The following is a 27,180-nucleotide window of genomic DNA, read 5'->3' on the forward strand; positions in this document are numbered from 1 at the left end:
TTAGATTCGTACCCATTAGATTACTTTTCTTTGAGTAATAGACACAGCGATCAAAAAATAAACGCTGAACCGACTCAAAGTTTATTTGCTGTTGTATGTATGTATATACATATGTGTATCGAATCTGTAACAAGTACATACGAGTACCAGAATTATGTAATTGCTATTATTAATGTTAACATTCTCAATAAGAACACGATTTTAAATACTTCCTATTTCAACAAAAATATATTTTTTATTATTTTCTGAATAAAAGTATTTCCTCTGCACAGTATAGTTTACGTATGCATATGTATGCCAATAAAAGGTGTTGCTAAAAGTTTAGAAAATGCATGGAATACAATTATTAGCTACTCAATGAGAAGTTCGCATCTAGCGTATTTTTTCCATCACCGTAAGTTACAGGTAACTTTTATTTTTCACTCGCATCATACTTTCTCTACAATAGTTTAAAAATATGTAATCTTCAAACGTTTAATCATAACGCTATGTATTGAATAATGAACTGTGATAATACTTAATGATACGGTTTACAATCGCAGAATACTTGTCTTAAGTCACCAAAGAATCAGCTTCGTTTCAATAGACTGTGAAGGTACGTTAAAAAAATATAGTGCAACTATACTGTCTATCTGCTATACACAACAAAGATGAATATTTATATGCACTACACGTGTATCTCATTCGTTTATGCTTCTTCAATTTTATATGTAACATTTTTTACGAGTAACTGAATGTAATATTACAATTGGTGTAACGCATATTAGAGAAATTAAACTGATAAACTACGAAACTTGTTACAATAAATGTAAAAGTTGAACGAAAAGTTATCTTACTGTGCAACGGGGATCCACTATACGATGCGTGCACAGTTTCCCTTTTTTTCCAAAGCTAATCGTTCTATGTTCTACTGTTAGAATATTCCACTACGCTAAATTATTCGAAGGGAAACTTCTAACCCAATTTTCCGTACTGAAGATAATCGTTAATGACAATAAAACTGACGTATGATCGTCATGGCATAATGGAGAACTGTGAAAATAGGAAAAGACGAGGAAGAATGTCAACTACTGTTATTGAATTAGACTTCAATTTTCTTAAACCAAATGCTCTCCGTTTAAATTATTTTGCGTACGTTCCATCAAACGACTGTATTAAGGCTGTCACTTTGTTTAGCTGAATAATGAAAATTTGCATACGTGTTTTTAATTTGGGGGGGGGGGGGGGGGGGGGGGGGGGGGGGCCACACACGGATATTTGATATTCGATACATGTAATAGCAAATATAAATATAAATATAAAGAGCAATTGTAAGTAACAAATAATACTAAAAACTTAACTAATACTAGCTATGTACAATATTTTTTATATATATAAAACCTTTTATTTGTGGACGCAATGTATCTGAGTAAAATATATTTCTTGTAATCGCTGTCATCTACTTGCGCAGCATGTTCAAATATTGACGTTAAAAATTGGTCCATAGAAGGGAAGGACGAAAGAAATCCAGTCGCACGATAAACGTGGACGTTGAAAGGAACAAATGCTACGATTGTTGAGGAATAATTCGATTATAAAAGAAATGCATTTCAATTTCAATGCATTCTATATGCATATTTTCTATGTGCTTGTATATCGAACAGTGTGTTATTAAAGTTAGATCCAATTGAATTCAGTTCTGCCTGTTTCGGCAGCGCTTCTCATTGCATCGGAATGATGTTGTAAACGACAGAACACGTTTACAAAGAAAATAAATTTAGACTTTCAGTCTTAATTCCTACTGTTATTATTGACGGTAATAATGTTATTGCTGTTGCTGGTGTTACTGTTATTGTTATTGCTGCTGCTATTGTTCAACGTAGCAGGATTGTTACCTATATTATCGATTTCGCGCTGTGCACGCGAAATTTTTACTTTATCCCGCGGCGTTCCATCCTCTCCGGTTTCCATTGCAAACATTTTCATTTTTTCCTTAAAACTAAGCTTTTCCGGAACTGGTCCAATTTGAGAGTTTTGTTGCTGCTTTTGCTTCTCAGCTAGTCGCCTTTGTCTCGGATCCCTAAATGAAAAACAAAACGAGTAAACGAAAAAAGTACAATTGTCAGGTTGCCGTATAGCAATAATTAACTTAATATAGCAATACGATATAACACTGTGATTATACTTGTAAACCTCCTGGGCACCTATCACGCCCGGTGTACTTCCAGTGATCGGTATTCCAGATCCTTCTGGAGTTTTTGGCGATGCCAATAAATTTTCTGCATCATTGATAAAATTCTGAAAAGAAAACTATAATATAAGTATCGACAAAAATATTATGCATACAAGTCCATAAATACAAAAAAGCTATAATATTTACAGTACTTAATTTAGTAATCGACACTGTGGAAGTATGTCGAAATTGAGAAGAGAAAAGGGAATGTTGTTGAATTAGAACCTTACATTTGGATCTTGTGTAATGATATCCATGGATGTCGACGAAGCAGCCGTATTTGAATTACCACATGGTACATTTCGTTGCCCGGATTCTGCGTTTGCATTTGAGTCATGAAACGAAACCCTCTTAATGGACGCTGATTGATGAGAATGAGTTAATGTCATGATATTAGACGCGTTTGCGTTATTCGATCTGAGGGCACCCTGCTGCGACATTACCGCGTAACTAGAACCCCGTTCCGGTGGTAACGGTGCATCATTGTTACCATTTTGAGTTGCTATAAAATACACATACAAGTCTTTGTCACTTTTGAATCGGACGATACTTGTACGATGATTAGTTTCATTCTGTGTAACATACATGTATACACTTACTTATACATACATACTTTCTTTTACTTACAAGATATGTTTGGTCCGTTAATAACTAAATTTTCCAACCGCAACATATTAGAATGTAACACTTGTTGGTTTTTGAAATGGGTTTGTGATTGTTGTAAATGCAATTGCGATTGCTGTTGTTGATAAGCTTGTTGCATATGCTGATGTTTAATCTCCTCATCCTTTTTCTTCAAAGATTCATCCAACTCTATTTCTTTTCGTTTAATATCTTCCTCACGCCTACGTTGCAACTCTTTGTCTTCAGTTGACTGAAGAACACCAAGCGAAGTAGGCTTTTGAGGAGCGCCTAAGTGAATCAAAGATGGCGTCGTTACTTGTCCCGTTTGCATTTGCGTCGTTTGTTCATGTTGAAGATTAAGCGACAAATGCGAGCCAGAGTTGTCGGCTGGATTTAAACACATATTTGCCACGCTTTGTTGACCGAGAATTCCATGCGAGGTAACGGCTGTAGAATGCATTGATCCTCCAACGGATTGAACAACATGGCTCCCTCTCGGGGACTGGTTAGCAATACTAATTCTGGATAAATTAAGATTATGTTGCTCCGGTAGATTGCCACGGTCTTGAGTTGTAGTTGTACGTAGCAAACCTTGAACTCGTTGTATACTCTCGGTATCCAGGTCGTTGCTTTCTTCGTCTTCGTCTTGCTGATTTGCAGCTTCTTCGGCTCTTTTCTGGAAATCTCTTTCCAATTGAAGAGCTCGAAGTTGTTCCTCTTGTTGCGAACTTCTATGAGGCAATGAGCTCAATTCTGCAATTTGTTGATCCCGCCACTGTCTTGCAGCTTCTCTTCGACGGGCTTGTTCCTAAATAATTTGCATAGATGTACATACATTCGTATATTTGTGATGTCGTATTATTTGAATTTGCTGAACAATTTCATAAAATCTTCGTTCGTCTATCTCTTACCTTTTCCCTTTCTTCTCTTTGCCAGGGATTCGTGGCGCTGTATTGGTACTGCCGTGGCTGTAATGCAGTTCCTGCTGTACCATTTGCTGGATAATAACCTCCTCGAGGAGGATCTTGCATACTAGCGGTATATCTGTACACAAAGAACATAAAGGCAATTTTTATTAGTGAACATGTCGCTTAACACACGTTTCTCAGCAAATGTATTAAACAACGAACAATCAAACAATATTATATTACCTCGAATCTGGCTGTTTATTATAGAGAGGATGAGTTGCAGTATTTGGTGGCGGTGGTGGAGGCGGACTCTCTCTGAAACCATCTCCAGGGAGCGTCGAGCGCATCGTACCAACTTCATTAGTTTGAATAGAAGCTGTTTCTTCCGATATGGTTTGCGCTCTACTTGTGTCATTCTCACCGCCATACTGATCGTTTCGCGCATCCGAATTATCATTTATGTAATACTGCGATCCGAGAGCATACTGTCGAGTTTGATTCGCTGAATACGGTTTAACTATGTAGTCTTGTCCACCGGGTTGGTCCCTTCCATAATCGAGTGACATCCCATTCGATTGCGAACGAGGCAAGTCATTCTTTCCTCTTGACGCTGGCGTGACATATTGAATATGCCCGTGGCTTTGTTGTTGTTGCCCACTTTGGTGTTGATGTTGGTGTTGTTGCGAATGCTGATGCTGATGCTGATGATGCTGATGTTGATGCTGATGTTGATGTTGATGCTGATGCTGATGCTGATGCTGATGCTGTTGGGATTGAAGTTGAGGTTGCGCCTGAACTTGATGCTGATGCTGATGCTGGTGCAAATGAGTAGGTGGTGATTTTCCGTATTGAAGTACATACGGACTATATTGCGAGTCTAAGTAACCGTAACTTGAAGCGTTTGTATGCCTCACCACGCCATGATTAACTGTTGAAATCGTCGACGTAGGTGTTGCCGTTACGAGATTTGATCCCACGTTTGATGGAGAACCGATCGATTTAATTGGTCGAACGACTGAATTGGTCGATTGAGGGATGATAGTTGATTTTATGTTGTACAGGCTTGGCCGATACTGAGTGGGCGGAACTGGAACACCACCGCGCAGTTCACGCCTTCTAACTTCTTCTTGCATTTCTTGAAGCTTTGCCTCTTGCCGTATTATGTCTCTGGAGGATTGCGATCTTGAAGGCGCCATTGTGTTCACCTGTTGTTGCAACTGATTTCCAAGATAAGGCTGTTGCTGCGCTTGGGATACATAGGCAGATAACGGCCGGTCTCTAGTTTGGTTTACTTCGAACGTAGACGGCCGATTCAAAGAGTTTTGAGAACCTCTGGCAGTCTTTTGCGAATGTAGAGGGTTCCTAAAGAACGAAAGCATCATCTCCTCACCATGCATCAAACTATTGAAAAGAAAAAAACATAAACGAGACAACCCACCTGTCGTCTGATTGCTGAGAGGGACTACATCGTTGTTTCGTCATCGAATCCTGATTTCTATATACACTCAAATTTTGATAAAATCTTTCAGTTTCGTTACTTTGAGTAAGTATATTTGTTGGACCTGTTCCAATCGTAGTCGATCCGTTATTACCTACGGTCGTTTGACCGGGATTTAAATTAGGCGACGATTGCTGTCTACTGACAAGACTACTCGGCGGCAATATTCCCATTCTCACTGGATCGTGTAAATTATGGCTCGAGCTATTTTATAGTAGAAAAATAGACTTTTGTCAGAGTGTTGTAGATTGCAAGATCCCTCGGATTTGCGAATAACGTACAGAACAATTACGAGAAATATTCTATGTTCTTGAAATATATTTACCGAGAACGCAGCGATGTCGAATTATTAATTGGAGTCATCGACGGAGGTTGTGTAACAGGTGGTGTAACGCTGTTGCTGGACGATGCTCTGCTGTATCCAGGATTAAACACTTCGTGTTGTTGTTTGCTGTCGGTGCCTACATCTGTAACAAATTATCGAATGAATATCATTTTTTTTTTCTCCCTCCTTTCTCTCTCTCTCTCTCTCTCTCTCCCCCACTCTGCCCTTCCCCTTCTCCATCCTCTCTAGACGAACAAAAATTTAACGAAAAGCTTAGAGAAGAGAACATATTGCCTAAACTGATGTGGAAATGTATGATTAAATGTTAAAGATAGCAGCAAACGCAATGTGACGAGCAAAATGACAATTGAGTAGTACTACTTACTGTGCAACGCTGGCACGGACTTGCTGGTATGCATCTGTTGCTGAGGCGCGGTGGTATCACATCCAAGCCGTGACGGTAAATCACGTTCGCTCATGCGACGAGGTCCTGCGATAAGCACAAGATGCAGAAACACATTTCTGGAGTTTCCTCGAATGTACAAGTACTAAAGTAACCGTTTATAGCGTTTAAAAGCAAGTTAATGAACAGCATGCAGATGCGTGCGAATATCATCAAGAATCAATTCTGGTCACGCAACTATGCACACATGTATATGCATATACATTTTACTCCATGCACATAAGCGATACAATTTCACTGTGAGTTCACGGTGTTTTTATATTCTACATAAAGTAATGCAAGAGCATCATCGTGTGCATTAGACCTAAATGCATCATCAATCTAAGTAATCGCATACGACAAACAGGCATACACGTATGTACATACAACTAATCTTGAATGTTTTCACTATTTATGTGCGCATTCGTAGTTGCATGACCAAAATTGAATGTGTCAGTTGTTACAATACGTACGAAAGCGTACGAAAACGAACAAAGGCGAACATAACGAACGAACGAACTAAAGACAGCAAAATATATGAAATCATATGTGTGGAGCTCCATTTGATCTGCACAAACTACTAACGAACATCAGCTACCTATTTGACAAAAAATATATTTCTAATCTTAAGTAAAATATATGGCACATAAAGAAATCATTTTAACGTGTACGATAAACACGAATAACGTTTCTTCGTATAAAGGTGGAAAATTAATAAAAATTTTCGACGACAAAATTTCAACATGCGTGATGAAAAACGATCTGGAAGTATACTCCAATTAATACAGCGTGTAGTATCAACGAATGATCGTCTTGAAATATTTAGGCAGGCACACATTCAGAATGCGCGACCAATCTTGTGTCAGTTGCTTACGCGAGAAAGAATCACCTCCTGGACGAATTCTGGACGAGACCAGATCTGATCTGGCGTATGCACATATGTCGTCAAGATTAGACATTTCTTCGAGTTGTTTTATTACATGCTGTTGCTCTGATAACGACAACCTATTACTATCAATAGAAGAAGCGTGTTCCTTACAGTTTCCACCGTTGTTGTTTTTCATTGCCGTATTCATCATCGTTGTTCTGTCACACGTACGATCGCTCTGCAGTGGTTGCATCGAATTTCGTCGGTATTCCTCAGTCCTCTTACTTAGGTTCAATTCAGATTGCGATTTTTTGCCGAATGCACCAGACGAATATGAGTTTGATCGTAAATCATATAATTCTGAGTTAAGCGGCAAGTCAAAATTCGGTTCAGATGCAAATTTTCTACAATGATTTCTTAATTTGAGTGCATGCAACGTCAATTCAATTGATTCAGTGTCGCCGAGTTTCGAAAAATGTTTAGCCAGGGTTGCTACTCGACCACATCCGAGGCGCACGTCTTCCGGTGACTTCCAACACTTGTTGAAATTCGAAACATCATTCGATGGATTGCGGTTTAAGACAGATAAATCGAGATTCAACTCCAAATTCGTGTCGTTAGGTAACATCTTCGAAACTGTAAAATTTTCGTTCTTTTCTTCCTTCATTTTACATTTTGTCAATTCTCCTTCTCCTATCGAGTGAATCGTTAACGTCTCTTCGACTTCTTTATCTTTTTCATCTTTTATTAATTTGCTCTCCACTTCCTGTACTAGCTCTTCTCGTTCATCGTTTAATCGTATGTTCTTAATTACTGCGAATTTCTGCCATTCGTTCATAGTTACCTCTCCTTGCTCGTATTTCATTTCTTTCGTATCTTTTGTCGATGAATAATCATCTACGATAGTACCAGGTCGACACAAGAATCGCGAAACATCAGCTACTCGGCCAACGTGACACTCCTTAACGCTGTTTTCTATGCGATCTTCCTTCGATTCATCCGTGGAAATCAATGCTGTGTCATCCGTTTCTGTCTGATCGATATAAGGTATAGATTCAAGAGAAAAGCTGTGTGGTTTGATAGTTGCAACCGGGAAGGATTCGTTTAAATCGCACGCAGTTACAGAGTTTGGGGTAATCGAAATGCTATTTGTAACTCGAGCAACAGGGCAAGAAGAACGCATTTGTACGTCAGGCACATTCGGAAAATGTTGAGTGAAACGGTGTAAGTTATCCAGCAAACACGGGGGGATATCACTTTTTTCATTTAACGGTTCTTCTACCGATGACACGACATTGCAATCGCTGTTCACCGACGCGCGTACAAATTCCCACGAACTTTTAACTTGCGCACGCGATCTCGTATCACTCGACTCAAGTTCGTTGCACGTTTTGTTCGAACGATTCGAAGTATTTAATAAATCGATTCCATAAGAGTGACCACTCATAGAAGCCGAAAATGTTATCGCACCTGATACTGGTTCGATCGAACGTTCCGCCGAATCGATCGTGTGCCTTGGTACATTCGACAGATTACCCATCGAATGTGACGTAGATGGCTGCTCGTCGTTCATTTCCTGCACCGTTGAAGGTTCCAAGTGCTCAGACTTAGGTCGAACCTTGTGCGCTGCTCAGAAAGAATCAGTTAGTAAAGCGTTAGTCAAGCAATCACTCGGATTGACCAAAAACAGATTATAAACAACAACCAAAAAAAGCGTGAAAGCATGAAATAGTCCCTTCCCCTTCGAGCAATTATATGCCACCGCCTTTTTCTTTCGAGTTCGTTACAAAGTTTATCCACGTTAATCATGAAACACAGTACTTTTAAATAAATCGCTATGAAAATAAACCTCTGTGAAAATAAAGATAAATACGCACCTCTAGTCATAATAGGCGAGGGTTGCGATAATAAAGTGGCTAAACCATGATATATAGCGCCTTGTTTGGCAACTTCAAGTGTCACTACCGGTCCTGTACGCACCAGATATTCAGCAGCTCTGAAAGAAGGTAGACATACTGACTGTGCAAATGACAATTATCAAGAGAAGAGAATTGAATAGAAGCATGTTCTACTCACTTTTCTTGAGTTATTCCTACTAAACTCTGTCCGTCCACTTTGAGCAATTGATCACCAGCTGTTAATCTGCCATCCTACGCAAATAAATTACGTATACGTGTATACGAGCATCTCCATGCACGGTGCTGCTAACAAATAATTGCACACGTGTTCACGATATTATAAAATTTACTTACAGCATCAGCAGCACCACCCGCAACAACACTTTTTATATATATTCCAAGCCTGTCCTGACCAGCACCCTGCAAACCGTATTTCAATCATGTATATCTCATTCAAATATTCCGTTAATTTCCGATTGGTGAAATCAACCGAATTCATAAATCAATCATTTCTGTTCAGCTCACCTTTGCTGCAACAATGCTCAAACCCATTCCGTTGGTGGATTTGTGTAACTTTATCACATGTATTTCCGGCTGAGGTGGGCTAGATCCCATATGACAAGAATAGCCTCCAGATCTATTGCTCATTGCGCTAGGACTGCGAAACTATAAGAAAAAAATAGATTCGTTATGTATTTATCGCGGCACGTTATTATCACGTACACGTTATCAAATGACAAAGTAAAGAGTAACATGTCGGAAAAAAAAGGTTTTTCTCTTCTTTAAAATCAAAAACAGCTCACGTTATTATGATGATCTATCATGTATATTGTCCAATATCCACTGCTAGTTGGTTGTGGCGCCATTCGACAAAGACCATCTCGTTGCAGAGGCGCTAAGAACTCAGCTAATCCAGGAGGCACACCACGTATCACTTCGCTGCTGTATCCATCCTCCGGGAGAAGGAGAGCCAACGCAAGCGTGGGTTCTTCCTCAAGACGAATCTCTCTGCCGTCAGCACGCGCAAGAGTGTCTGCGACACTTTCGACTACCTGAAATTTTCATTCGAATTTAATTAGATATGATTCGACGTGATTTATCGCGATTTAACGCGACTTAACGTAACGAAAAAGAGGTGATGGATTTATTAAAAACGGATTTATATCAAGTATATGTAGGCACGAGCACGATCGCACGCGCATGTGCGCGCAACCGCGAGCATGTAATTCGACTTACTCTGACTACGTTTTCGATCAACTCTGCCGGAAGTCTCGGCTCGTCCGCGGCTGGCTGATACTTTTGCAACAATGCTCTGACTTGAAGCGAATTTAACTTAAAACAGGTAGAACTCAAAGTAGCAAGTTCTTCCGCGTTATATTTCGGCGCTTGGAGGAGATGAGTTGCCTGCATAATCGTTGCCAAGTGACACTGACTCGCGAGTTCGAGGCCCTGCCTTTCGGCCCAAGTCTCAAGAGCGTTTAACCTTGCCTTCAATCGACGGCCGAACCATCTTACGCACAAATTCGCGTTCGAAACCAAAGCATTAAATGCGGTTGCGTTAATCGTATGAAACAGGTGACTGAACAATTGAATCGTAAGAGCAGCATTCACTCTGCATCGCCTCAGCAGAGCCATCGTACTCGAAAATATTTGCAGAACACCGGCTTCTTTCGCAGGTTCGTCCGCATCAGCCATAAACTGGGACATCGCTGGAGCCAATTCCAACGAGATACACCGGACTAACGATGCGAACGCCGTGTGAACTGCTTCCGTGAGAATGTCTTGTGCTCTTGTTGAAAACGCACCAACGTGCCGATCATTTTTCAGCATATGAAGCAACTCCGATCCGTTTGCTAGCCATAGAGCCAACGAGGATGCATCCATGTACCGTTCCTGCCAATTACGAAATAATAAGTCCACAAGATAGCTACGTAGAGTACACATAAACATTTCACACCAATTTTTTTCTATCCTATTTCCTTTCCCACCTCAACTTTTTACGACACCGTTGCGCACACCTACCTGTATCACTCGTTGTATCATACCAGCAACGTTTGCTAACATCAAGGTCAATCTGTGAGCTCTCTCCGTAGGTTGTAATTCCGGTCTATAATGTGTACTGGCACGATATCGTGCCGCCAGATAAAGCGTGTACGTTGGAGCTAATTTGAATTGAGGTACCGACGGTTCCACGTCCGTGATCACCGCATGAAAGAATGTCTCTTCCGTTTCTTCAAGAAATTCGAGCACTGCTGGTAAAATAGGATCCGTTCCACGTGATTGACGGTCATTCTGTAATGCTCTGTAGAGACAAAGGTGATTCGTCATTCGTTATTTAACATACGACAAGATGAATTTATTAAACGACGAGTCGACGAACAACAATACTTGTCAACGGTCGACTTACAGCAAAATGTTTCTTTGTCATTTCGTCGCATTTCAGTATTCCCTATCTTAGTATACTATTCCTTCCAAAAGGACGAGATTATACAAGAAAATGTAAAGAAAAGGGGATAAAAGTGGGTAGGAGGCAGATAACAAGTTGATATAGACAGAGAAAATGAAAGCATGATCCAATATTACCTGTTACCATCCCTGCTGCTGGTCAGACTGGCAGTCTCAACGTTTCCATCGAGATCGAAGGTAGTTTCATAATTGTGCGTGGATTCCGACGCGTGATTGGGGCTTCGAGCGAAACAAGCAGCACCAGAGCCTGGTATGGACTTGCTCGGGCTACACGGATGGCAAGTTTGATCCTGATTCGGTTGATTCTGGCTCTGAATCTGACCTTGAACTTGATTTTGGCTACTATTTGCTGTTTCGGATGTCGAGCTGTACCTTTCCACGCTTGTCTCTTGACCGGTCAAGTCTGGGGAGCGTCTACGGTACAAAAGCAAGCCGCGTGCAGGACAGAAAAGCAAACGTAACCACGCGTCCTGAACGAAAAAAAACGCCGGTGCAAGAGAAAGAAAGTTTGTCTAACTGAACAAATCGTTTAATGAATAAGCGTGCACCAAACGCATACGCTTGCATCACTTTTTTTTATCAAAACAATAGACAGGTTTCTCTACTCACTATATGCTCTTCTACTCTTACCTCATTTTTCAAGCTCAGACTGTTATCAGTAATTTTCTTATTCTCTTGGTTCGATGGTATACTCTACAGAGAGCGTCTACGCGATATATGTATATATGTAATATTTACAAGAAAAGCTTTAAATGAAGCAAAAGATGTCTTCGAGCAACATATCTGACCCGGTGTACGTCCAAAATAATCATACTTTAAACTTGAAATATACACATCACTCACTGACAATTACTGCAGATCTTATAATTTCGTAGATATTTATCAATTTTGTTAATTCAGTAATTTATTTAAATATTCTGTACCTTGCCAATGTGCACACTCTACTGTTCATCTTGAAATAATACGAGTAACTTTATGTTGACACGATTACCGAGATTAATCGAATGTACTGCCACGTCATAGGTATATATTTTGTTTCATTTCAAGCTTTGCTACCATCCCTCTAAACCGTAAATGTACCATCACATTTTGCTTAGATCGCGCGTTTTTTAACCTACATCCTACTATATTGTACTCCTTACACCGTACATCATGTTTCAGGTAGCCGGTATAATGTTCACATTTCAAACGGAGCGAAAGACATTTATTCTACCATGATATAAACGTATTTACCGTTCGTAGCCATATTCGATTTGTCTTCCAGAATCGTGTCGTTGTCTGATACGTTCCTCAGGCGCTGGATCAATGAATCGAAAAGTATGCAACCTGCCGAATTTAATAATCGCTCCATTCTACAAGAATAGAGAAATGTACATATGAGAAACGCAGTAATGAATACGTTTCGTTATTAGTCTTGTAAATTACAGCTATCAACGTTTTACCTGTAATATCGTCGTCTGATGTATCCTCTGATTGTTTACGTATGTATGAGCGTCTCTAGAGCAAGGTGTTAGTGTGACGATATTTTCCGTAAAAGCGATCACGCAGTGTCTCGGCATAACAGTTGGCCCGGTCAAAGTAAGGGTTTGAGCTTGCACCGCTTGCGGACCTATAGGCCTTTCCGAACCCACCTCCGTTACGTTAGGTTGCAACCGATGTCGTGCACCATTCGGAATATCGCTACCATCCGGATTCAATTCCAATAGAAATGGTAATCTTTCGTCCTCGTACCTATTATTTGTTGTAAATTATGTTACTAATGTTTCCTATTGTTAGTCACCTACCCAATTTCTTTCTCTCTCCTTTCACTCTTTTTCTTTAATGTATTACAGCAAGTAACAACTTTAAAGGAAAACTATTTACACAAGTTGTCGTACACGATTTCTCAATTACAAATTCAGCGTTTTCCGTGTACCTATTTTGGTAATATTCTTTCATGAAATTTAAATGCGACTATTAACGTTTACGTACCTATGATCGAATTCGTTCCATTTGCCGCTTGGTTTCTTCTTGCGTTTCCGAGGTACGTAATCTGCGGGCCTCCTCCGTACATGAAACATAATCGAACCTAAAAACAAAATTGCAGAAAAAAAAAAGGTTCTAAATTCGAAGCCTCATGTATTCTTGTATATGCATAATTATTGTTACGCTTCATTCTATCAACGAAATCAATCATTTCGATATTATTAATTTATTTTAAACTTTCAAATATCCGTCTCACGTGATCCCTCAACCCAAAAGAAATACAGGTAGGTGGTGTATCTCTCCTCTACCTCTTTTCTCCCTTTCTCTCTATACGTATTGGTGTAAAAAGCGCGAAACAATATACCGAGGAACAATTGTAGTTCTATGATAGGGTGTTCAACTGACCTACATAGTCCACGTGCGTCGACACAAGCGCGCTTTCTTAAGTCTATTTTCTACAGTGATCGATACGAGCTCGACATTTAGTCGTCGAACGATATATATTCAATTAACATAAAGAAAATAGTAGACATTTAGTAGACCAATGAAACGCACTTTCGATATTTCGAAAATGTTCGTCAAACAAAAAACGAATAAATACACGATAAACAGAATATGTTTATTCGGTCGGAAGCTTTCGCGTCATCATCGGACGAGGGGAAAACAACTTTGTTTAGTCGTTTATTAATAAGTTATTTCCATAAGATGAACGTATTTGAAATAGAAAAGTTGGTAATAGTTTCAATGACGTAAATAAACAAGATAAGTCATTGCGATCGATCTCTTCCAACTGTGTATGAAGGTTACGCACGCGTACAACCATAACTGTCTGCTTCGAATGAAAGAGTAAAAGGAAAAAGCAAAGAATGAGAAAGAAAAAACCAAAAACTGTAAAACTTTGAGCCAAAATTCTTACGTCTAATTCCCCAATCCATCATGTTGGATGGAATCAAGCCGATTTTTCCGGCGTGGTCCCTGAGAATATGTGGTCCCTTTTTTTTTTCTAACGATGATGTGTGATCCTTTTCAGAATTTTGGTCCTCTATCTTTCAGGTTCCGTTCTTTTCTTTGGAAATATCGTAACAAAATCTCGTATAATATTGTACTCTTTTAGTGCGATACGGTATGATTCGTAAATGCTACTAACCCATTGTGCTAATAATTCATCGGTTAAACAACAAATATATGTATTTGCTACTGCTCTACCCAAACATTAACGTTGTCTTCCTTTCAATTTCGATATTAAAATTAATAAGAAATCAATACTTATCTTTCGTAAGAAATCTGAGAGTACTTATGTAAAAGATTTGGTTTCGACTTAAAACGCATGAGTTTCGCGTGAGGGAAATTTCGACGAAAACGACATCCTCGATCACCCCATTTCGAAACATATCTTACGCAAGGATCATCGCTCGACACTTTACGAATCTGCACCATTATTCGGCACGACCGGTCACTTCGCACCTCGTCTCACAGTATCTTTTTATCCACGACTCCATGCAATCTCTTCTGTTAAACGATCAATTTCGTTTCATGGTACAGTTATTAAATATTATTATCGTATATCCGTTTCTGTATGAAAATAAAAGTCCGAATCTAAATGAAAATTATTCGAGATAATAAGAGCAAAAGCACTTGTTACACGATATTCGTTTGCCGCCGCATTCAAATTTGATTCGCAACTGATACGGGGGCATTGATGAATTATATTGTAGCAATGTTGCACAACTGGACTCGAAAGCATTGCAAAGAAAAAGAAGGGTAGGCGGTCGGTGTTTCGCACTAACGGATGGAGGGACGCACGCGCGCGCACGCGTACATTTACTGATTTACACAGGATAACTGAACGTGACGAGTCGAACGGCGAACGGCGAACGCCAGCAATACGAAAACACCGTTATCAGATTGATTGGTTGTAAAATTACTCGAATGAACCACAACGAACGATAAACACGCAAACATTACATTTGCCGATTAGAATACGTTCGAACTCGACCAACTTACCACGTGTGGAAGGATGATTCATAAGAATGGCAAGAGGACATTCGTCATCGTCTAAAATGTATTCCTGTTGCGTTCCCCCATTAACGTTCTCGCTGTTCACCTGCGCAACGTTCAAAGCCAAATTTAAGATAGGTTAATGATTATATCAATGATTCAATAGATACAATATGCCATGGCTTGCTTGTTCCTTTAAAAAGAAACATCCGCTGAAGAAACACGATAAGCCCGTAACGGTGTACGCTTGGCATACATGTACATATGCACACGTTGATCTTATCAGTATCGAAACTGCTTCCCCGTCTCTGTACCGATAGGTGTCGCAGGCCCGCGTCGACAGTATATCTGCCTGACATACAATGTATATTAAAAGAAGATCGTACTAACCTGTACGAGACAATACTGCTGTGGATCGACCTTCTCCAAGCCGTACTTGGATAGCATTTCACGTACAACTTGTACCGCTGTATCTCGTACACTTAAAAGCAAAGTTTTATACGGGACATCCTTACAAAGTGCTTCGCCATATATCTTCAACGTTCCGCCGGTATCAGGACCACCATCTTTGCTTCGAAACTGTTGCAACTTCCTTTCCAATTTTTGTTGACGACGCCTCCTCATCACAGCTTCCGGATTCGAAATGCTTCTGGTGAAACTAGTTTCGGGTAGCTCTAAAACGGCAACCAACGCGTATCGTTTCGAGTATATCTTGAACAGCATCCACACACGCTAAAAATGCAACGTATACATGTAACGAGCATACGTCGCATGCATACGCGGATCAATTACGCACATCGCTTACCCGTATAAAGTTTCTCCGCCACTCCGTTTTGATCGACAGCTAACACGTTCTCATCCTGTTCCAAACTTTTCAGGCGACCGAGCTTCTCTTGTTTTTTCATTTGCTTCTTTTCCCGTTTGCTTAGCTTCCTACGGAAACTAGAACCACTCGTGGAGAAACCAACACCTTGAGCATTCGTCTTGTCATCGATTCTCCTCAGTAAAAAGCGTCCCTCGCGATCGTCGATGTGCCAGTTTAGTTGCACCAATAATGGTTTCTCGTCAAGCTCGAGCTTACGTTCTTCTGTAAATGAGATTAATATGAGAATTGTTATTTCGTTCGGGTCACTAAATACTTCGGACCACAATTACTGTTTTCTTTATGCTCTGTTTCTGTCGCACGCAAACAAGCAAATAGCTAATCGCAAGAAAACAAAGAAAATGGAGAAACACCTGCTTAGCTGCTTACCACCGTTTTCATGGATCTCGTAAAGAGCGTACTCCGGCACCGAGAGCATTCGCATATCTGGTCGAAATTTTTCGATTAAAGTTTCAATCACCGCTTGACTCGTTGCATCCGATGCCACTCTAATGCATTTCGTTGCTACTTTTTGTCCGCTATCTTGGAAGTAAAACCTCATTACTCCATGAAATTCTAAATCCTGAAAAATTCAATAAACGCAAGTCGTGAGTACTGTCTATTATCGTCATCATCGATGGTTATTATTATCGAGTACTAACTGAAAGTATCAATCTCAATAGAGAGGAAAAAAAGAGGCTAAAGAGACTAGAGCAATATGCAAGTACGGTACGATAGTATGTATGTAGTCCTTACCTCGTTCGGTTCCGAAAGTTCGAACAAATCCAAACGATTGGCGTTCCATTGTTGAATCACACCGCGCAGAGCCTCGCGCTCAGCTTTCTTATTTGCAAACTCCGTGGCCATTCTGAAAAATTCAAATAAAAAAGAGAAAAATATAAAGCGAACAATAGCGAATGTCAGTACACTTGAAAAGTTGTTCTTTTTTCGCCGTCCTTGCAAAGTTCATTTTACTTTCTACTAGATGTATAGGTAGCCAATAGAAAGTTGATTAACGAGCACATGAATGAGCTTATTAACATTGCTTAGATATTTTTTCTCACAAAATTCGTTCCTTTTATTATTATCATCCTTTTACTATTATTGTTGTCCTCGTTTTCGTCGTCATCATCGTTATCATTGTTACTACTATTACTTTTGTTAATCCTCAATTTAAGTAATTGAAAAAAAAAAAAAAAAAAACAACACCAACAAATGCAAATCGCGTCCTTTCGAATCTCCTGCCTTTGCCCTTGAGAAACACGTATGTGAGGAGGGAGACATACGCAAGTATGTAGTATGTGGTCAGAAGTACGCGCGCGATATACAGAGTTTTTGCGATGACGAAAAGTACCTTACCGCAAGATATCAGTTATTGCGCGCTCTTTTCACGCCTCTAAAATGCATTAGAAAGCAAACATGATTTTTATACGATCCTCGAAACGACCAAATTCGTGCAATGTACAAAAAGTTGCGACCGAGCGACAGACTAAAGCGTCTTTTTTCACGGTCGACAGGAAAGGGATCGGTTAGTATCGGTCTCGATCGACTCGATTCGGTTCTACTCGGCTATGTTCGAATAGAATCGGACAAAGTCGGAAAGAAACGCGTTTGACGGGCGACTGTGAGATTGAGACTGACTCGCATACCATGCATTCCTATTTCCTTTGACGACGTTTGTGGTTTTAAAACCTTAAAAGCGCGCTTGAGTAACTCGAACACGCTCGAGTACCCTCTACGCTACATAACCCTTTCTTTCTCCCTCCTTTTCTTCAACATTCACCGATCATTGGTCACCAATCACTAGTCACGATTCTTCAACGACCGTTCATCGTTTATTTCTTCGACCGACCGACCGACCGACCGACCGACCAACCGACCGACCGACCGACCGACCAACCGACCGACCGACCGACCAACGACCAAACCAGATATGCTCTCCAACGACTGATCATTCTTGGCGCGAAGTTTTTTCATCGAACGCACCTCAACCTTATCGATCGACACTTTCCATCTGAATTATTCTTTTCGATCTGTATCTCGTTAATTTAACGATCGTACAAGTTTTTTCACTCTATACAAATTTTTAATTCTCTTTCGAGGATCAGTCACTATTAATTTCAAATTATTACTATGATCATTTGTTGTTACTTAACATAGTACTGTCCGTATAAATCTCATGATTAGATCTGTCAAATTTGCTTGGTTCACCTATATCAGCATAATTTCTAATATATAAAATAGTTTCATTACTTATAATTTAAAAAGAGAAAACGTGCATTCGTCTCTCTCTATCTCTCGCTCTCTTGTTCATTCACGTTTCGTTAAGTAAATAGTCACCACATATCCATGTAATACAAAAGCGTAACTACAATAGAGTTATAATAGAAAACTCATTGATATGGCACACTACGTTATAGGGCTAACAACACACTTACGATTAGCGATTTCAAACGATTGAGGATAAAATGCTACCAGAAGGATAAAAAAAATTCTAATTTTTTTCAACTATCATGTACTTTTATAAGAGAAGAAGTATTGGAACATATCATGGAGCAAATACAACCAAAGGTAGAAAGAAGGAGGAACAAGAAAGTAAAGGAGACAGAATGCGGTTGATGCGTCATCGTACTTACACTTCCGACACTGTCATGCTTCTAATGTGGTCGAGTGAAATACAGCAGGGCAGAGAAGTGTACGATCATCCAAATACAACTCTTAACGTTTTCCTTCAGAAGAAAAGAGATGATAGAAACTCACACGAATATATTCACTATTCAATAATTTACACCCGTTTGGAAAAATTGGCGATACAGTTGTCGGAGCTGCTGCAGTAGAGAAGCTTTCAATTAAATATACCCGTGCACAATATTCAGTATGTTCATCGGTCCTCCCATCAATCATTCTTTATTACTTTTCCAATAGATACCACTGTTCGACACACACGCATACATTACGTGATCGATCGTTCGATTGAACCAATTCGACAGAGCGAATACATGTTTCTTGAAATCCGACGAAAATACAACACTGTTTCTCGGTCATTGAAGAAAGAGGGAGTACTACACAGAATACAGCGATTCTTTAACCGGGGAGACACTTGTCCGGAGAATCCAATATTTTTTTCCGTCCTCTTTACTGATTATTCGTAATGTGCAACAAGAAAACTGAACAGTAATCCCTACGTAAAATATTTTCAAAAAAAACGCCACACCCAAAGTTTCTTCCGACACAAGTAACTTTTACGCACGACATCTGAACGAGTCTCTCGCTGCGTAATTACCATCCAACCACTGGCCGCCGATGCGAACGAGCTCGGAAAAGCTTGGGCCTCAAAAGTAGGGGAAGGCGTTACTTCTTCCTATGTTGTCTGTCGTTCGCCCCACCAACTTTATTCCCTTTCCACGGCCTTCCTTCCCCCTTCCTACTTCTTTCCAGCAGACAACTTCTTCTACCACCAACTTTTCTTCGCCCCTTTCTCCTTTCCCCTTTCCTCTTTCATCTTTCCTATTTCTTTTTATCGCGACCATAGCTTTTTCTCTTTCACAAACTATACTCCTTCCGTTTATTAGTCGTTATGGTTCGTTCTATCATTCACTGTCATATCGCGATACAACTTGTTTCGATATGCTCCGATCCAAGCTATTCTCTTAATCATGCACTCAACGTTCGTAATCCTTGGAAGACTCCTTTCCATCTGATAGGCATTAAATTAAACCTGATTTGCTATCCTCGTCTGTGTAGATATACGCATACAACTCATAGTTTTAAATCTCATAGTGAAGATACACTGCCATCTAGGTAATTATACGTGCACCCTTGATACAAGAAGAGGTACCGCATGCGGCGGCACTAACATAAATATGTATGTAGTATTTACTTATGATGTGTGCATGTTGTTTTCTATCATTTGCTAACAATAATAACCATAATAATACTAATATGGCATTAACTATAAAGTAACGATAGGTTCGTAGATATTTCAACTACGTTGATTTGTAAAATGTCGCGTCCCACTGCTGGCCCCGCAAGAGCGGAACATTAGCGAAACCAATCTGATTTTTGTTCTATGGCTTCGTTCGTAACTTCATTATGTATTACGTTATTAGACACCACACAAGCTCTGCACGGTGGAGCACTTCATAATGCGAAATCGAACAATGCCAAAAGAAATAATACTAATCATTTTTCCTAAAATAGTCCTCGCAAAAATGCGTTTAACTATGTACTTACGTATGTATATATCGTATGTACACATGCATACGCATGACACGAATGTAATAGTATTAGGCCATCGAGTTACTATAGCTCCGTTCGGAGTGGACGCCCGAATGGTCAATTTATTGTCCTTAACTAGCTTCTTCCTGCTTATTTCAGTCAGAGGAATATGTCGACGAACGCAAATTAACCTTAACAAATTATATAGATACAGTTTATTTTAAAAACTTTCTTTTTCTCTCTAATTCCTGTTCTCACGAATTTAAGACCCTAAATTTATTCCGTCGACTGATTATGACCAGAAAGAGGAAAAAAGAACAAACTAAAAAGGATTCAAGTTTGTAAACGAAACGTGCGTCTGTGTATGTCAAGCGTCTTGTGCTTCAACCACTTCATCATTGAAGCAACCCCTTAGAACTGTTTCAAAAGAACTCTTTTCACAGCTACATAGAGGAAACGAAGCTTAGGAAAAATTCATCATAAACGCTACAGAAAAATGCCACCTTTTTTCACAGCTACCTTGAAAAGTGAAAAGTAAAGAGCCTTCCCTTCTTTTCTTCTTTTTTCCTTTGCTCTCGCGACATTGATAGTTAACGATAGTCAACTTTCTACTGCGTAGCACGCAACCGACCTTTCTAGCACAATTGAAGTTATTATTGCTTCGCTTTGTGCCAATTTTATGACAAGCGTCATTTATTTCCAACATCAATCAGAACGTGAACCAATTTAACCGAAAACGACACTTCAACGAAAAGAGTACTTAATTCGTGTGTAAAACGCGCAAACGTAATAAACTATATAACGACATACGGTGTGTAAGAGAAAGAGGCACATACGCACGCATGTATGTACGTGAATGCGTGTATCCATGCGTATCTCGTATTTTCGTGCGCGCGTGCGTACATGTCAAGCACAGTGCAGATGTTCGCGCGCGAATATTATGAATGTTACATTACGCGCAATGCTCAGAATCATGCGATACCATTCACGACACGAGTTTCACGACCGACCCAACTTACAAACTGACACCGTTCCTCCTAATTAACAGTCAAATTGTTAAAGTAAAAGTCACCACTACCAATAAATAACTGCGCTTTTTAATCCTTGAGAATCGATGTTACGCATACTCAACAAACATATGTATCTCAACGATTCACGTCTCTTTCAACGGCTTGTAAATACACTCATATAGTGTATATATCTCCTATACGCCTGAACGCAAAGCCGTTGCGAATACATTATTCAATACTACCACAGGTTATGTTTATCATCGCGTTACACACGCAATCAGTCTCATAAGTATTTATAATACCCCCATTGCATATATAAGAAATTTATTGAAATTAAGCGATGCACTTGAGGTTCTCTAATAAACCTTTTACGACAAAGTTACACGCATATAAAAGTTTATTCCAGCCAAATTTTAACAAAATTGAGTAATTCGTAACCAAAATATTAGAATTTTAATTTACACTGTACTCCTTGACAACCTACAAAAGTATCCGTATCAGTCAAGTAAATTCAAAAATCTATTCTAAGTTGAAGCTTTGTTCAAGTAGTATAGAAATGAATCAAAAGGAATTGGAAACCACTCTAAAAGAATGCAAAATAATTTCTATATTGCGCTAAGAAGGTAAAAGGTATGTTGATGCAAGAAAAACAATTGGCAGAAGTAAATCTTATGTTCGATACATAATTAAACACACAAAAGCAATTGTTTCATTTGCAACAAATGGTTACAACGCATTCCTTTTGTAGATAATAAGAGTACGAATATCTGTGGAACTGATTCCACATTAGACAGTAGTAAAATACTGATTCAATTATCAAGCAGACAACTCAACGAAACTCACAATTGAGTATTCTTTGTTACTTCGATTTATACATATGTATAACATAGTGAAGTACGTATACATATATATATAAAAACGCAAATAATATATATAAAAGTGTAAAATGACCAAGTCCCTAGTAAGCGTAAGATTTACTACTTTATGTAAATAAAAATTAATTATATAAATAGGAATCAAAAATAGGAAAAAAATACTAACGATAAACTTCCAGTCCCCTTTGTAAAATCTTCACAACTTGCAGTCACTAATTCCAACAGGTGTGTTGCTTCGTCGTCCTCGTTGCGCACGGTATAGAATACTCAATCTTTGTTGATATAACCTCTTCGCGTAACTATTGCGTAAATTAGGAATCATAGAACTAAGCGTATCAATTAAAACCTCGATGTTAAGCGAAACATTTCCATACTCATATTTTGTTCAATTTATTCATTTCTTGTAACGTAACCAAGTGCTATGCTACAGTAAATAACGATTAACAATTACACGTATCATTGCGTTCTACTACGTAACATGGCACGCGTTTTCACTTCTCGTTATAGTTTCGGACACTTTCAGACAGCATGTATTTTATATTAATAACACCAAGTTATAAATTATCACTCAATGACGTAATATTCCACGATAATAAATTGTAGGTATTGTACATACGCACATACATATGCACACAACGTATGTACATAAATGAGACGAACGATTAACTTCTATACCAACGGTGTGTTACTGACGTAAAATAGTTATTCTACAGTCTACGTACACTACATTACGACTACAGAAGACAGGGAGATAGCCTACAGTGCACAAATCAGTTAGATCAGTACAGAGTACAGATTCAGTTTTGTTCCCAAACCCAATCCTGCACGTCCTGCACCGTCCCGCCACGATGCGTAATCGAAAGAAGAGGGGTGTGGAGACAACAAAATGAGAGCTTTTCGATTAGATTTAGCTTTCAATAAATAAAAAACATGGATGATAGTATTGATATTTACGAAGATTTACCGAGTTTCGATATCAAAACTAACGAGAGTGTGAGTATTACAACTAAATCAAACTTTCTGTCTTTTCACAAAATTAGGTTAATTTTACATAAGAGAATCATTTGTCTACAGACAAACGTGTCAAACAATCAGGAAAATACTACATATCAACGAGTTGAATTGGAGAAACAAATCACAGAATTAATAGTGAAGCTGCAGGATTGTCAAAAGGTTAACGAAACTTTGGAAACTAATTTGTTCTCATTGTTGAAAACAGCAAAAGCGGAGATTGCTCGAAAGGATAAGATGATCGAAGATTTAAGAAAAAAGTGCGTAACTTTTCAATTAGAACATCCTTTTAGCTTCTTCGATTGTTGCGATATCACGTTATGCTATGTAGTTTTTCTAATGTTTATATTATTATTATTATAGATTGGACGATACAGTATTTAAGAGAGGCATATACGCTAAAACTAATGGATACGTTGTTCATAAATCAAATTCCAACGAGTCTACTACGAACAACCATTATAAATTTGTTGACTTTCCTTTATCTTCTACCAAACATGAACCCAAGATGCCAGAAAAAGATTCACATTCGTATAATCCAATCAAAGAACACCATAGCAAGTCTACTTTGACTCCTATTACAGTTTTTAGTGAACGATTACATAAAAGGATCATCGATGAAGAAAATTTGGAAAAGAAGGATAAGCAGCTGAATAAGTTTAACGTCAGTGGAAATACTAATGAGTATGTCGAAAGATATGTGCCTGAAAGTGACAAAGAAAATGGTTCTTTGCACGGTACTAATTCCTGCGACTCGAAAGATATTCAGGGATCTACGGTTATAGAATATACAGAAAGCGAACGCGTTAAAAACCCTGTAATACAACCAAAACTAACGACAAAAGATTTCTCATCGAATGATACAGGCAAATCGGACGTTAAGGTTCAAGACAAATTGACATTCAATAGAAAATGGACAGGGAAAAGAGCAAACGATGAGACAAATCGATCTGTTAATGCAAAACGGACAAAATTCTCAGAAGAGGAGCTTCTTAGCGATACAACAAATAAAGAAATAAACGACCATATCTCCGTTGATTCCATCGAAGAGAAAAGTCTCATCAAGTACGATAAATTCGAATCGTTAGATAATATATCGGAACGATTAAAACGCAGCTCAAAAAGTTCAGACGTAGAACGTGATCGAGATTCGAATATAAATATTAAGAAGCGTGAACAGGAAAATCTTGTTAGAAAACATAGAAATGAGAGGAAAGAAACAAGAGACGAAACGGACGTATTGTGCGACAAAAAGGAATATGCGAAAGAGCATGTATCGAAACGATACAGTCAGTACGTCCACAATTCTAGATCCATAGCGGATAAAAAGAATACGATAGATCGTGGTATCGAGACTTTGAACAGAGACGATCATCGGATCAGTGTCGACAAACGTTATCGAGGGAAGCAAAGAGAAGATCATCGTTCGACGAGGATAAATGGTCGTCGTTCACGTGGATGGTCACAATCCGTGTACGTTAATAATAAGTGTCGAGAAGAGAAATATAACAGAGGCAAGTATTACAACAGCAACAAGTATGCTGATTGCGGAGAGAGATTTGATAAACGTTACGATTTCCGAACAAGTACGGATAAATTGGAAACTTATACTCCGGCGTGCGACAAAGAATCGTCTAATGAATCGCGAATTACGACTGACCGAACGAGGCGTTCCGCAATAAATCCGCAAAAAGGTAGAGTGAAGAACGGAGAAGCTAGTGGTTGTCATGACGAACACGAGTCCAGAGGATTGAAAAATGCCGACAGAACGATTAAACGGGAAAAAATAAGACTCGAGTGTAACGAGTATCCCCATAGGAATTCCGGTAACGAAAAACTTATCGAACATTCGAGATACTCTAAGGTTTCACGATCGAAGAGGGGCATTCGAAAAAGCAGCTGTTCCGTCGAGGATCTCAGTCAAACTGAAGAAACAAAATCAAAACAGATCTCAAGAAAGTCTCAGAAGGAATCGGAAAACTGTGCGGATGAATCGAGCATTACACAGCTCGAAGATGGCGAAATCCCAACAAGTCCATGCAATAGTCCGAGCAAGAATAGCTCCGAACATAAAATGTTGGAAAATTCGCAAGATGCACGTAGCGGATTAAGTCTCTGCAAAGAGATCGATACGACAAACAGAAAACCAGAAAACACGGAAGAAAGTGTGAAAGAAGTAACGAATTTCTTGGGGCACGTATCGCCATGTTTATCAAGAATCTCGAATGCTAATATTGCATCGTCGAACAAGAAATACCTCGATGCTAACGAGAACGTTAAGAACGTCGAAAATATGGAAAATGTGGAAAATGTTGAAAATATCGAGAAATTTATCCGCAACTATGCTTCTGAAGAGGACAATATTGAAGAAGTATCCACGTCGGACGAACAACTTTCTGTGAATTCTAATATCGTTCATGAAAATGATTGTAAGAACAGGGAAAATTCCAGTGAATCTCGCGTGCCGGATTCGAACATTGATCAAATTTTCTCGCACGATGGCAAGAAGCAGCCGAGTAACGAACAACTCGAAACAACAGCGCCAAGAAATACATCTCCAAACGTTTCCGAACATTTCTTGGACAATAAAGACTCGAAAACGGAAACAATGTCGTCGATTACGTTCGAAAAAAATGCTGTCGAAGGTTTTGTAAAAAAGATCGAACACGCGTCGCAAACTTTTCTCATCGAATTATTGGGAACCGATCCTGCGTCCGATTATACTACAAAAAATAAATTGATCCCGATAAAAATGGAATCCGGTACTTCGGTGAAAAATAATCCTGACAAGAATAATTTCTCCTTTCAAGAATCATCTTCTTATGTTTCTACAACTACTTTTAATTCGTCTGGAGGAAAAGAAGGTAACGATAAAAACTATGATAAAACCAGTATGGAGAATAATAATCGCAGTCTAGACAAAGAAACCTGTGACGATAAAGTTGAAAATAAACAGCTGTACGATAATCTGCACGGCGAGAATAAAGATTGCGAAGGTAATGATGTCCATACTAAAAAGAATCGAAACGATTGCGGAAGCGACAAAGGTAAAGGAGCAAAAGGAAATGCAAATATTATACGAAAATCAGGGCAAGAGAAGGAGATGATCGTTAAATGTAGAGAGGGTGAAGGACGTCGCTTTAACGAGTCGTCGATGAATGTTGACGGGAAAATAGTGGTGTTCGCGCGTCGCAAAAAACCTGTATGTTTGGCAAACAATAACGCAAATATGACTGTTCTTATAAATAATAATCACGAGATCAATGTGAATTCGTCTAGCACAAGGAAGACGATCGTACGTACTTCTGTATCAAAATTAAGAGCTTGTAGGCGATCGTAGTTAGTAGACGAAGACGAGACGACGATCGGTTCTTGGGTGAGACCGTGTCAAAATATGCTCATTATTCGAATGAAAGATTGGAGTCAGGAACTAATTACGTATACATGTATAAGAGAACAATTGTAAATAACTCGTGTACATAAAGTGTACATAATGATTTGTAGTTCAATGAATCTATGTTTATTACCTTTGAATCGTTTAGCGATTCGTCATCGAAATGAAATTTACAGAAATACATAGATGGGCGAATACGGAAGAACGAGAAAATTGAAAGACCTAAAAAGGTTTAGTCTTCGCAATGAATCATGATATTTTTTCATCTCACTTATAAACTCCGAAATCTGACAACGGTACCATTTAGTACCCCGTTAATATGTACATCTTACCAAATGTACATCTTTAGTCATCTTATGTAATCGTTACGACAGATCGTCATTCTTTGAAATACATTTTTCTTCGCTAAATCCCGATATTCTCTTTTCTTCATATTTTTTTCACACGTTCTCCATTATAACTTCGTAAACGATACAAAACGACATTAAGAGCTCTGTAAGTAAATATCTTCGAACGTAGTCATCGTTTTTACCTTTACGAATCCCCGTCCAACATTAAAGTTAGCAATGAAGAAAAAGATCTCGTTAGCCAACGTGACGCGCGACT

The 27,180-nt window shown here is 39.0% G+C and overlaps 2 protein-coding genes and 1 long non-coding RNA gene across 13 annotated transcripts; 1 reads left to right on the plus strand and 2 right to left on the minus strand.

The window, feature by feature from the left end:
- Positions 1–58: 58 nt before the first annotated feature.
- Positions 59–23,009, minus strand: Cno (adherens junction formation factor afadin). Of its 11 annotated transcripts, XM_076377114.1 has the most exons (28): positions 18,703–18,843; positions 16,823–16,934; positions 16,457–16,649; positions 16,010–16,291; positions 15,595–15,878; positions 15,211–15,310; positions 13,213–13,309; positions 12,684–12,972; positions 12,475–12,593; positions 11,359–11,655; positions 10,798–11,077; positions 10,012–10,668; positions 9,579–9,827; positions 9,301–9,441; positions 9,130–9,195; positions 8,954–9,027; positions 8,755–8,873; positions 6,884–8,503; positions 5,953–6,057; positions 5,568–5,709; positions 5,183–5,446; positions 4,659–5,106; positions 3,988–4,559; positions 3,748–3,880; positions 2,840–3,644; positions 2,443–2,714; positions 2,165–2,277; positions 59–2,059 (listed from the first exon to the last, which is right to left on the minus strand). In XM_076377114.1, exons 1-28 carry the CDS (start codon positions 18,717–18,719, stop codon positions 1,771–1,773), a joined length of 8,139 nt encoding a protein of 2,712 aa, XP_076233229.1. In that variant the 5' UTR covers positions 18,720–18,843; the 3' UTR covers positions 59–1,770. The 11 variants fall into 11 exon arrangements, with proteins under 11 accessions (XP_076233229.1, XP_076233228.1, XP_076233227.1 ...); XM_076377113.1 differs by lacking the exon at positions 18,703–18,843 and adding an exon at positions 22,336–23,009 and having other exon boundaries at positions 3,988–5,106; XM_076377112.1 differs by having other exon boundaries at positions 3,988–5,106; positions 16,460–16,649.
- LOC143178464 (uncharacterized) lies at positions 19,672–21,026 on the minus strand. The gene is made up of 2 exons (XR_013001789.1): positions 20,804–21,026; positions 19,672–19,802 (listed from the first exon to the last, which is right to left on the minus strand). It is a non-coding gene; the product is annotated as an uncharacterized LOC143178464 (long non-coding RNA).
- Flash (FLICE-associated huge protein) lies at positions 22,917–26,990 on the plus strand. The gene is made up of 3 exons (XM_076377134.1): positions 22,917–23,162; positions 23,244–23,440; positions 23,544–26,990. Exons 1-3 carry the CDS (start codon positions 23,100–23,102, stop codon positions 26,518–26,520), a joined length of 3,237 nt encoding a protein of 1,078 aa, XP_076233249.1. The 5' UTR covers positions 22,917–23,099; the 3' UTR covers positions 26,521–26,990.
- The last annotated feature ends 190 nt before the right edge of the window (positions 26,991–27,180 follow it).

The sequence above is a fragment of the Calliopsis andreniformis genome, chromosome 4 (genome assembly GCF_051401765.1).
Source record: "Calliopsis andreniformis isolate RMS-2024a chromosome 4, iyCalAndr_principal, whole genome shotgun sequence".
NCBI lineage: Eukaryota > Metazoa > Arthropoda > Insecta > Hymenoptera > Andrenidae > Calliopsis > Calliopsis andreniformis.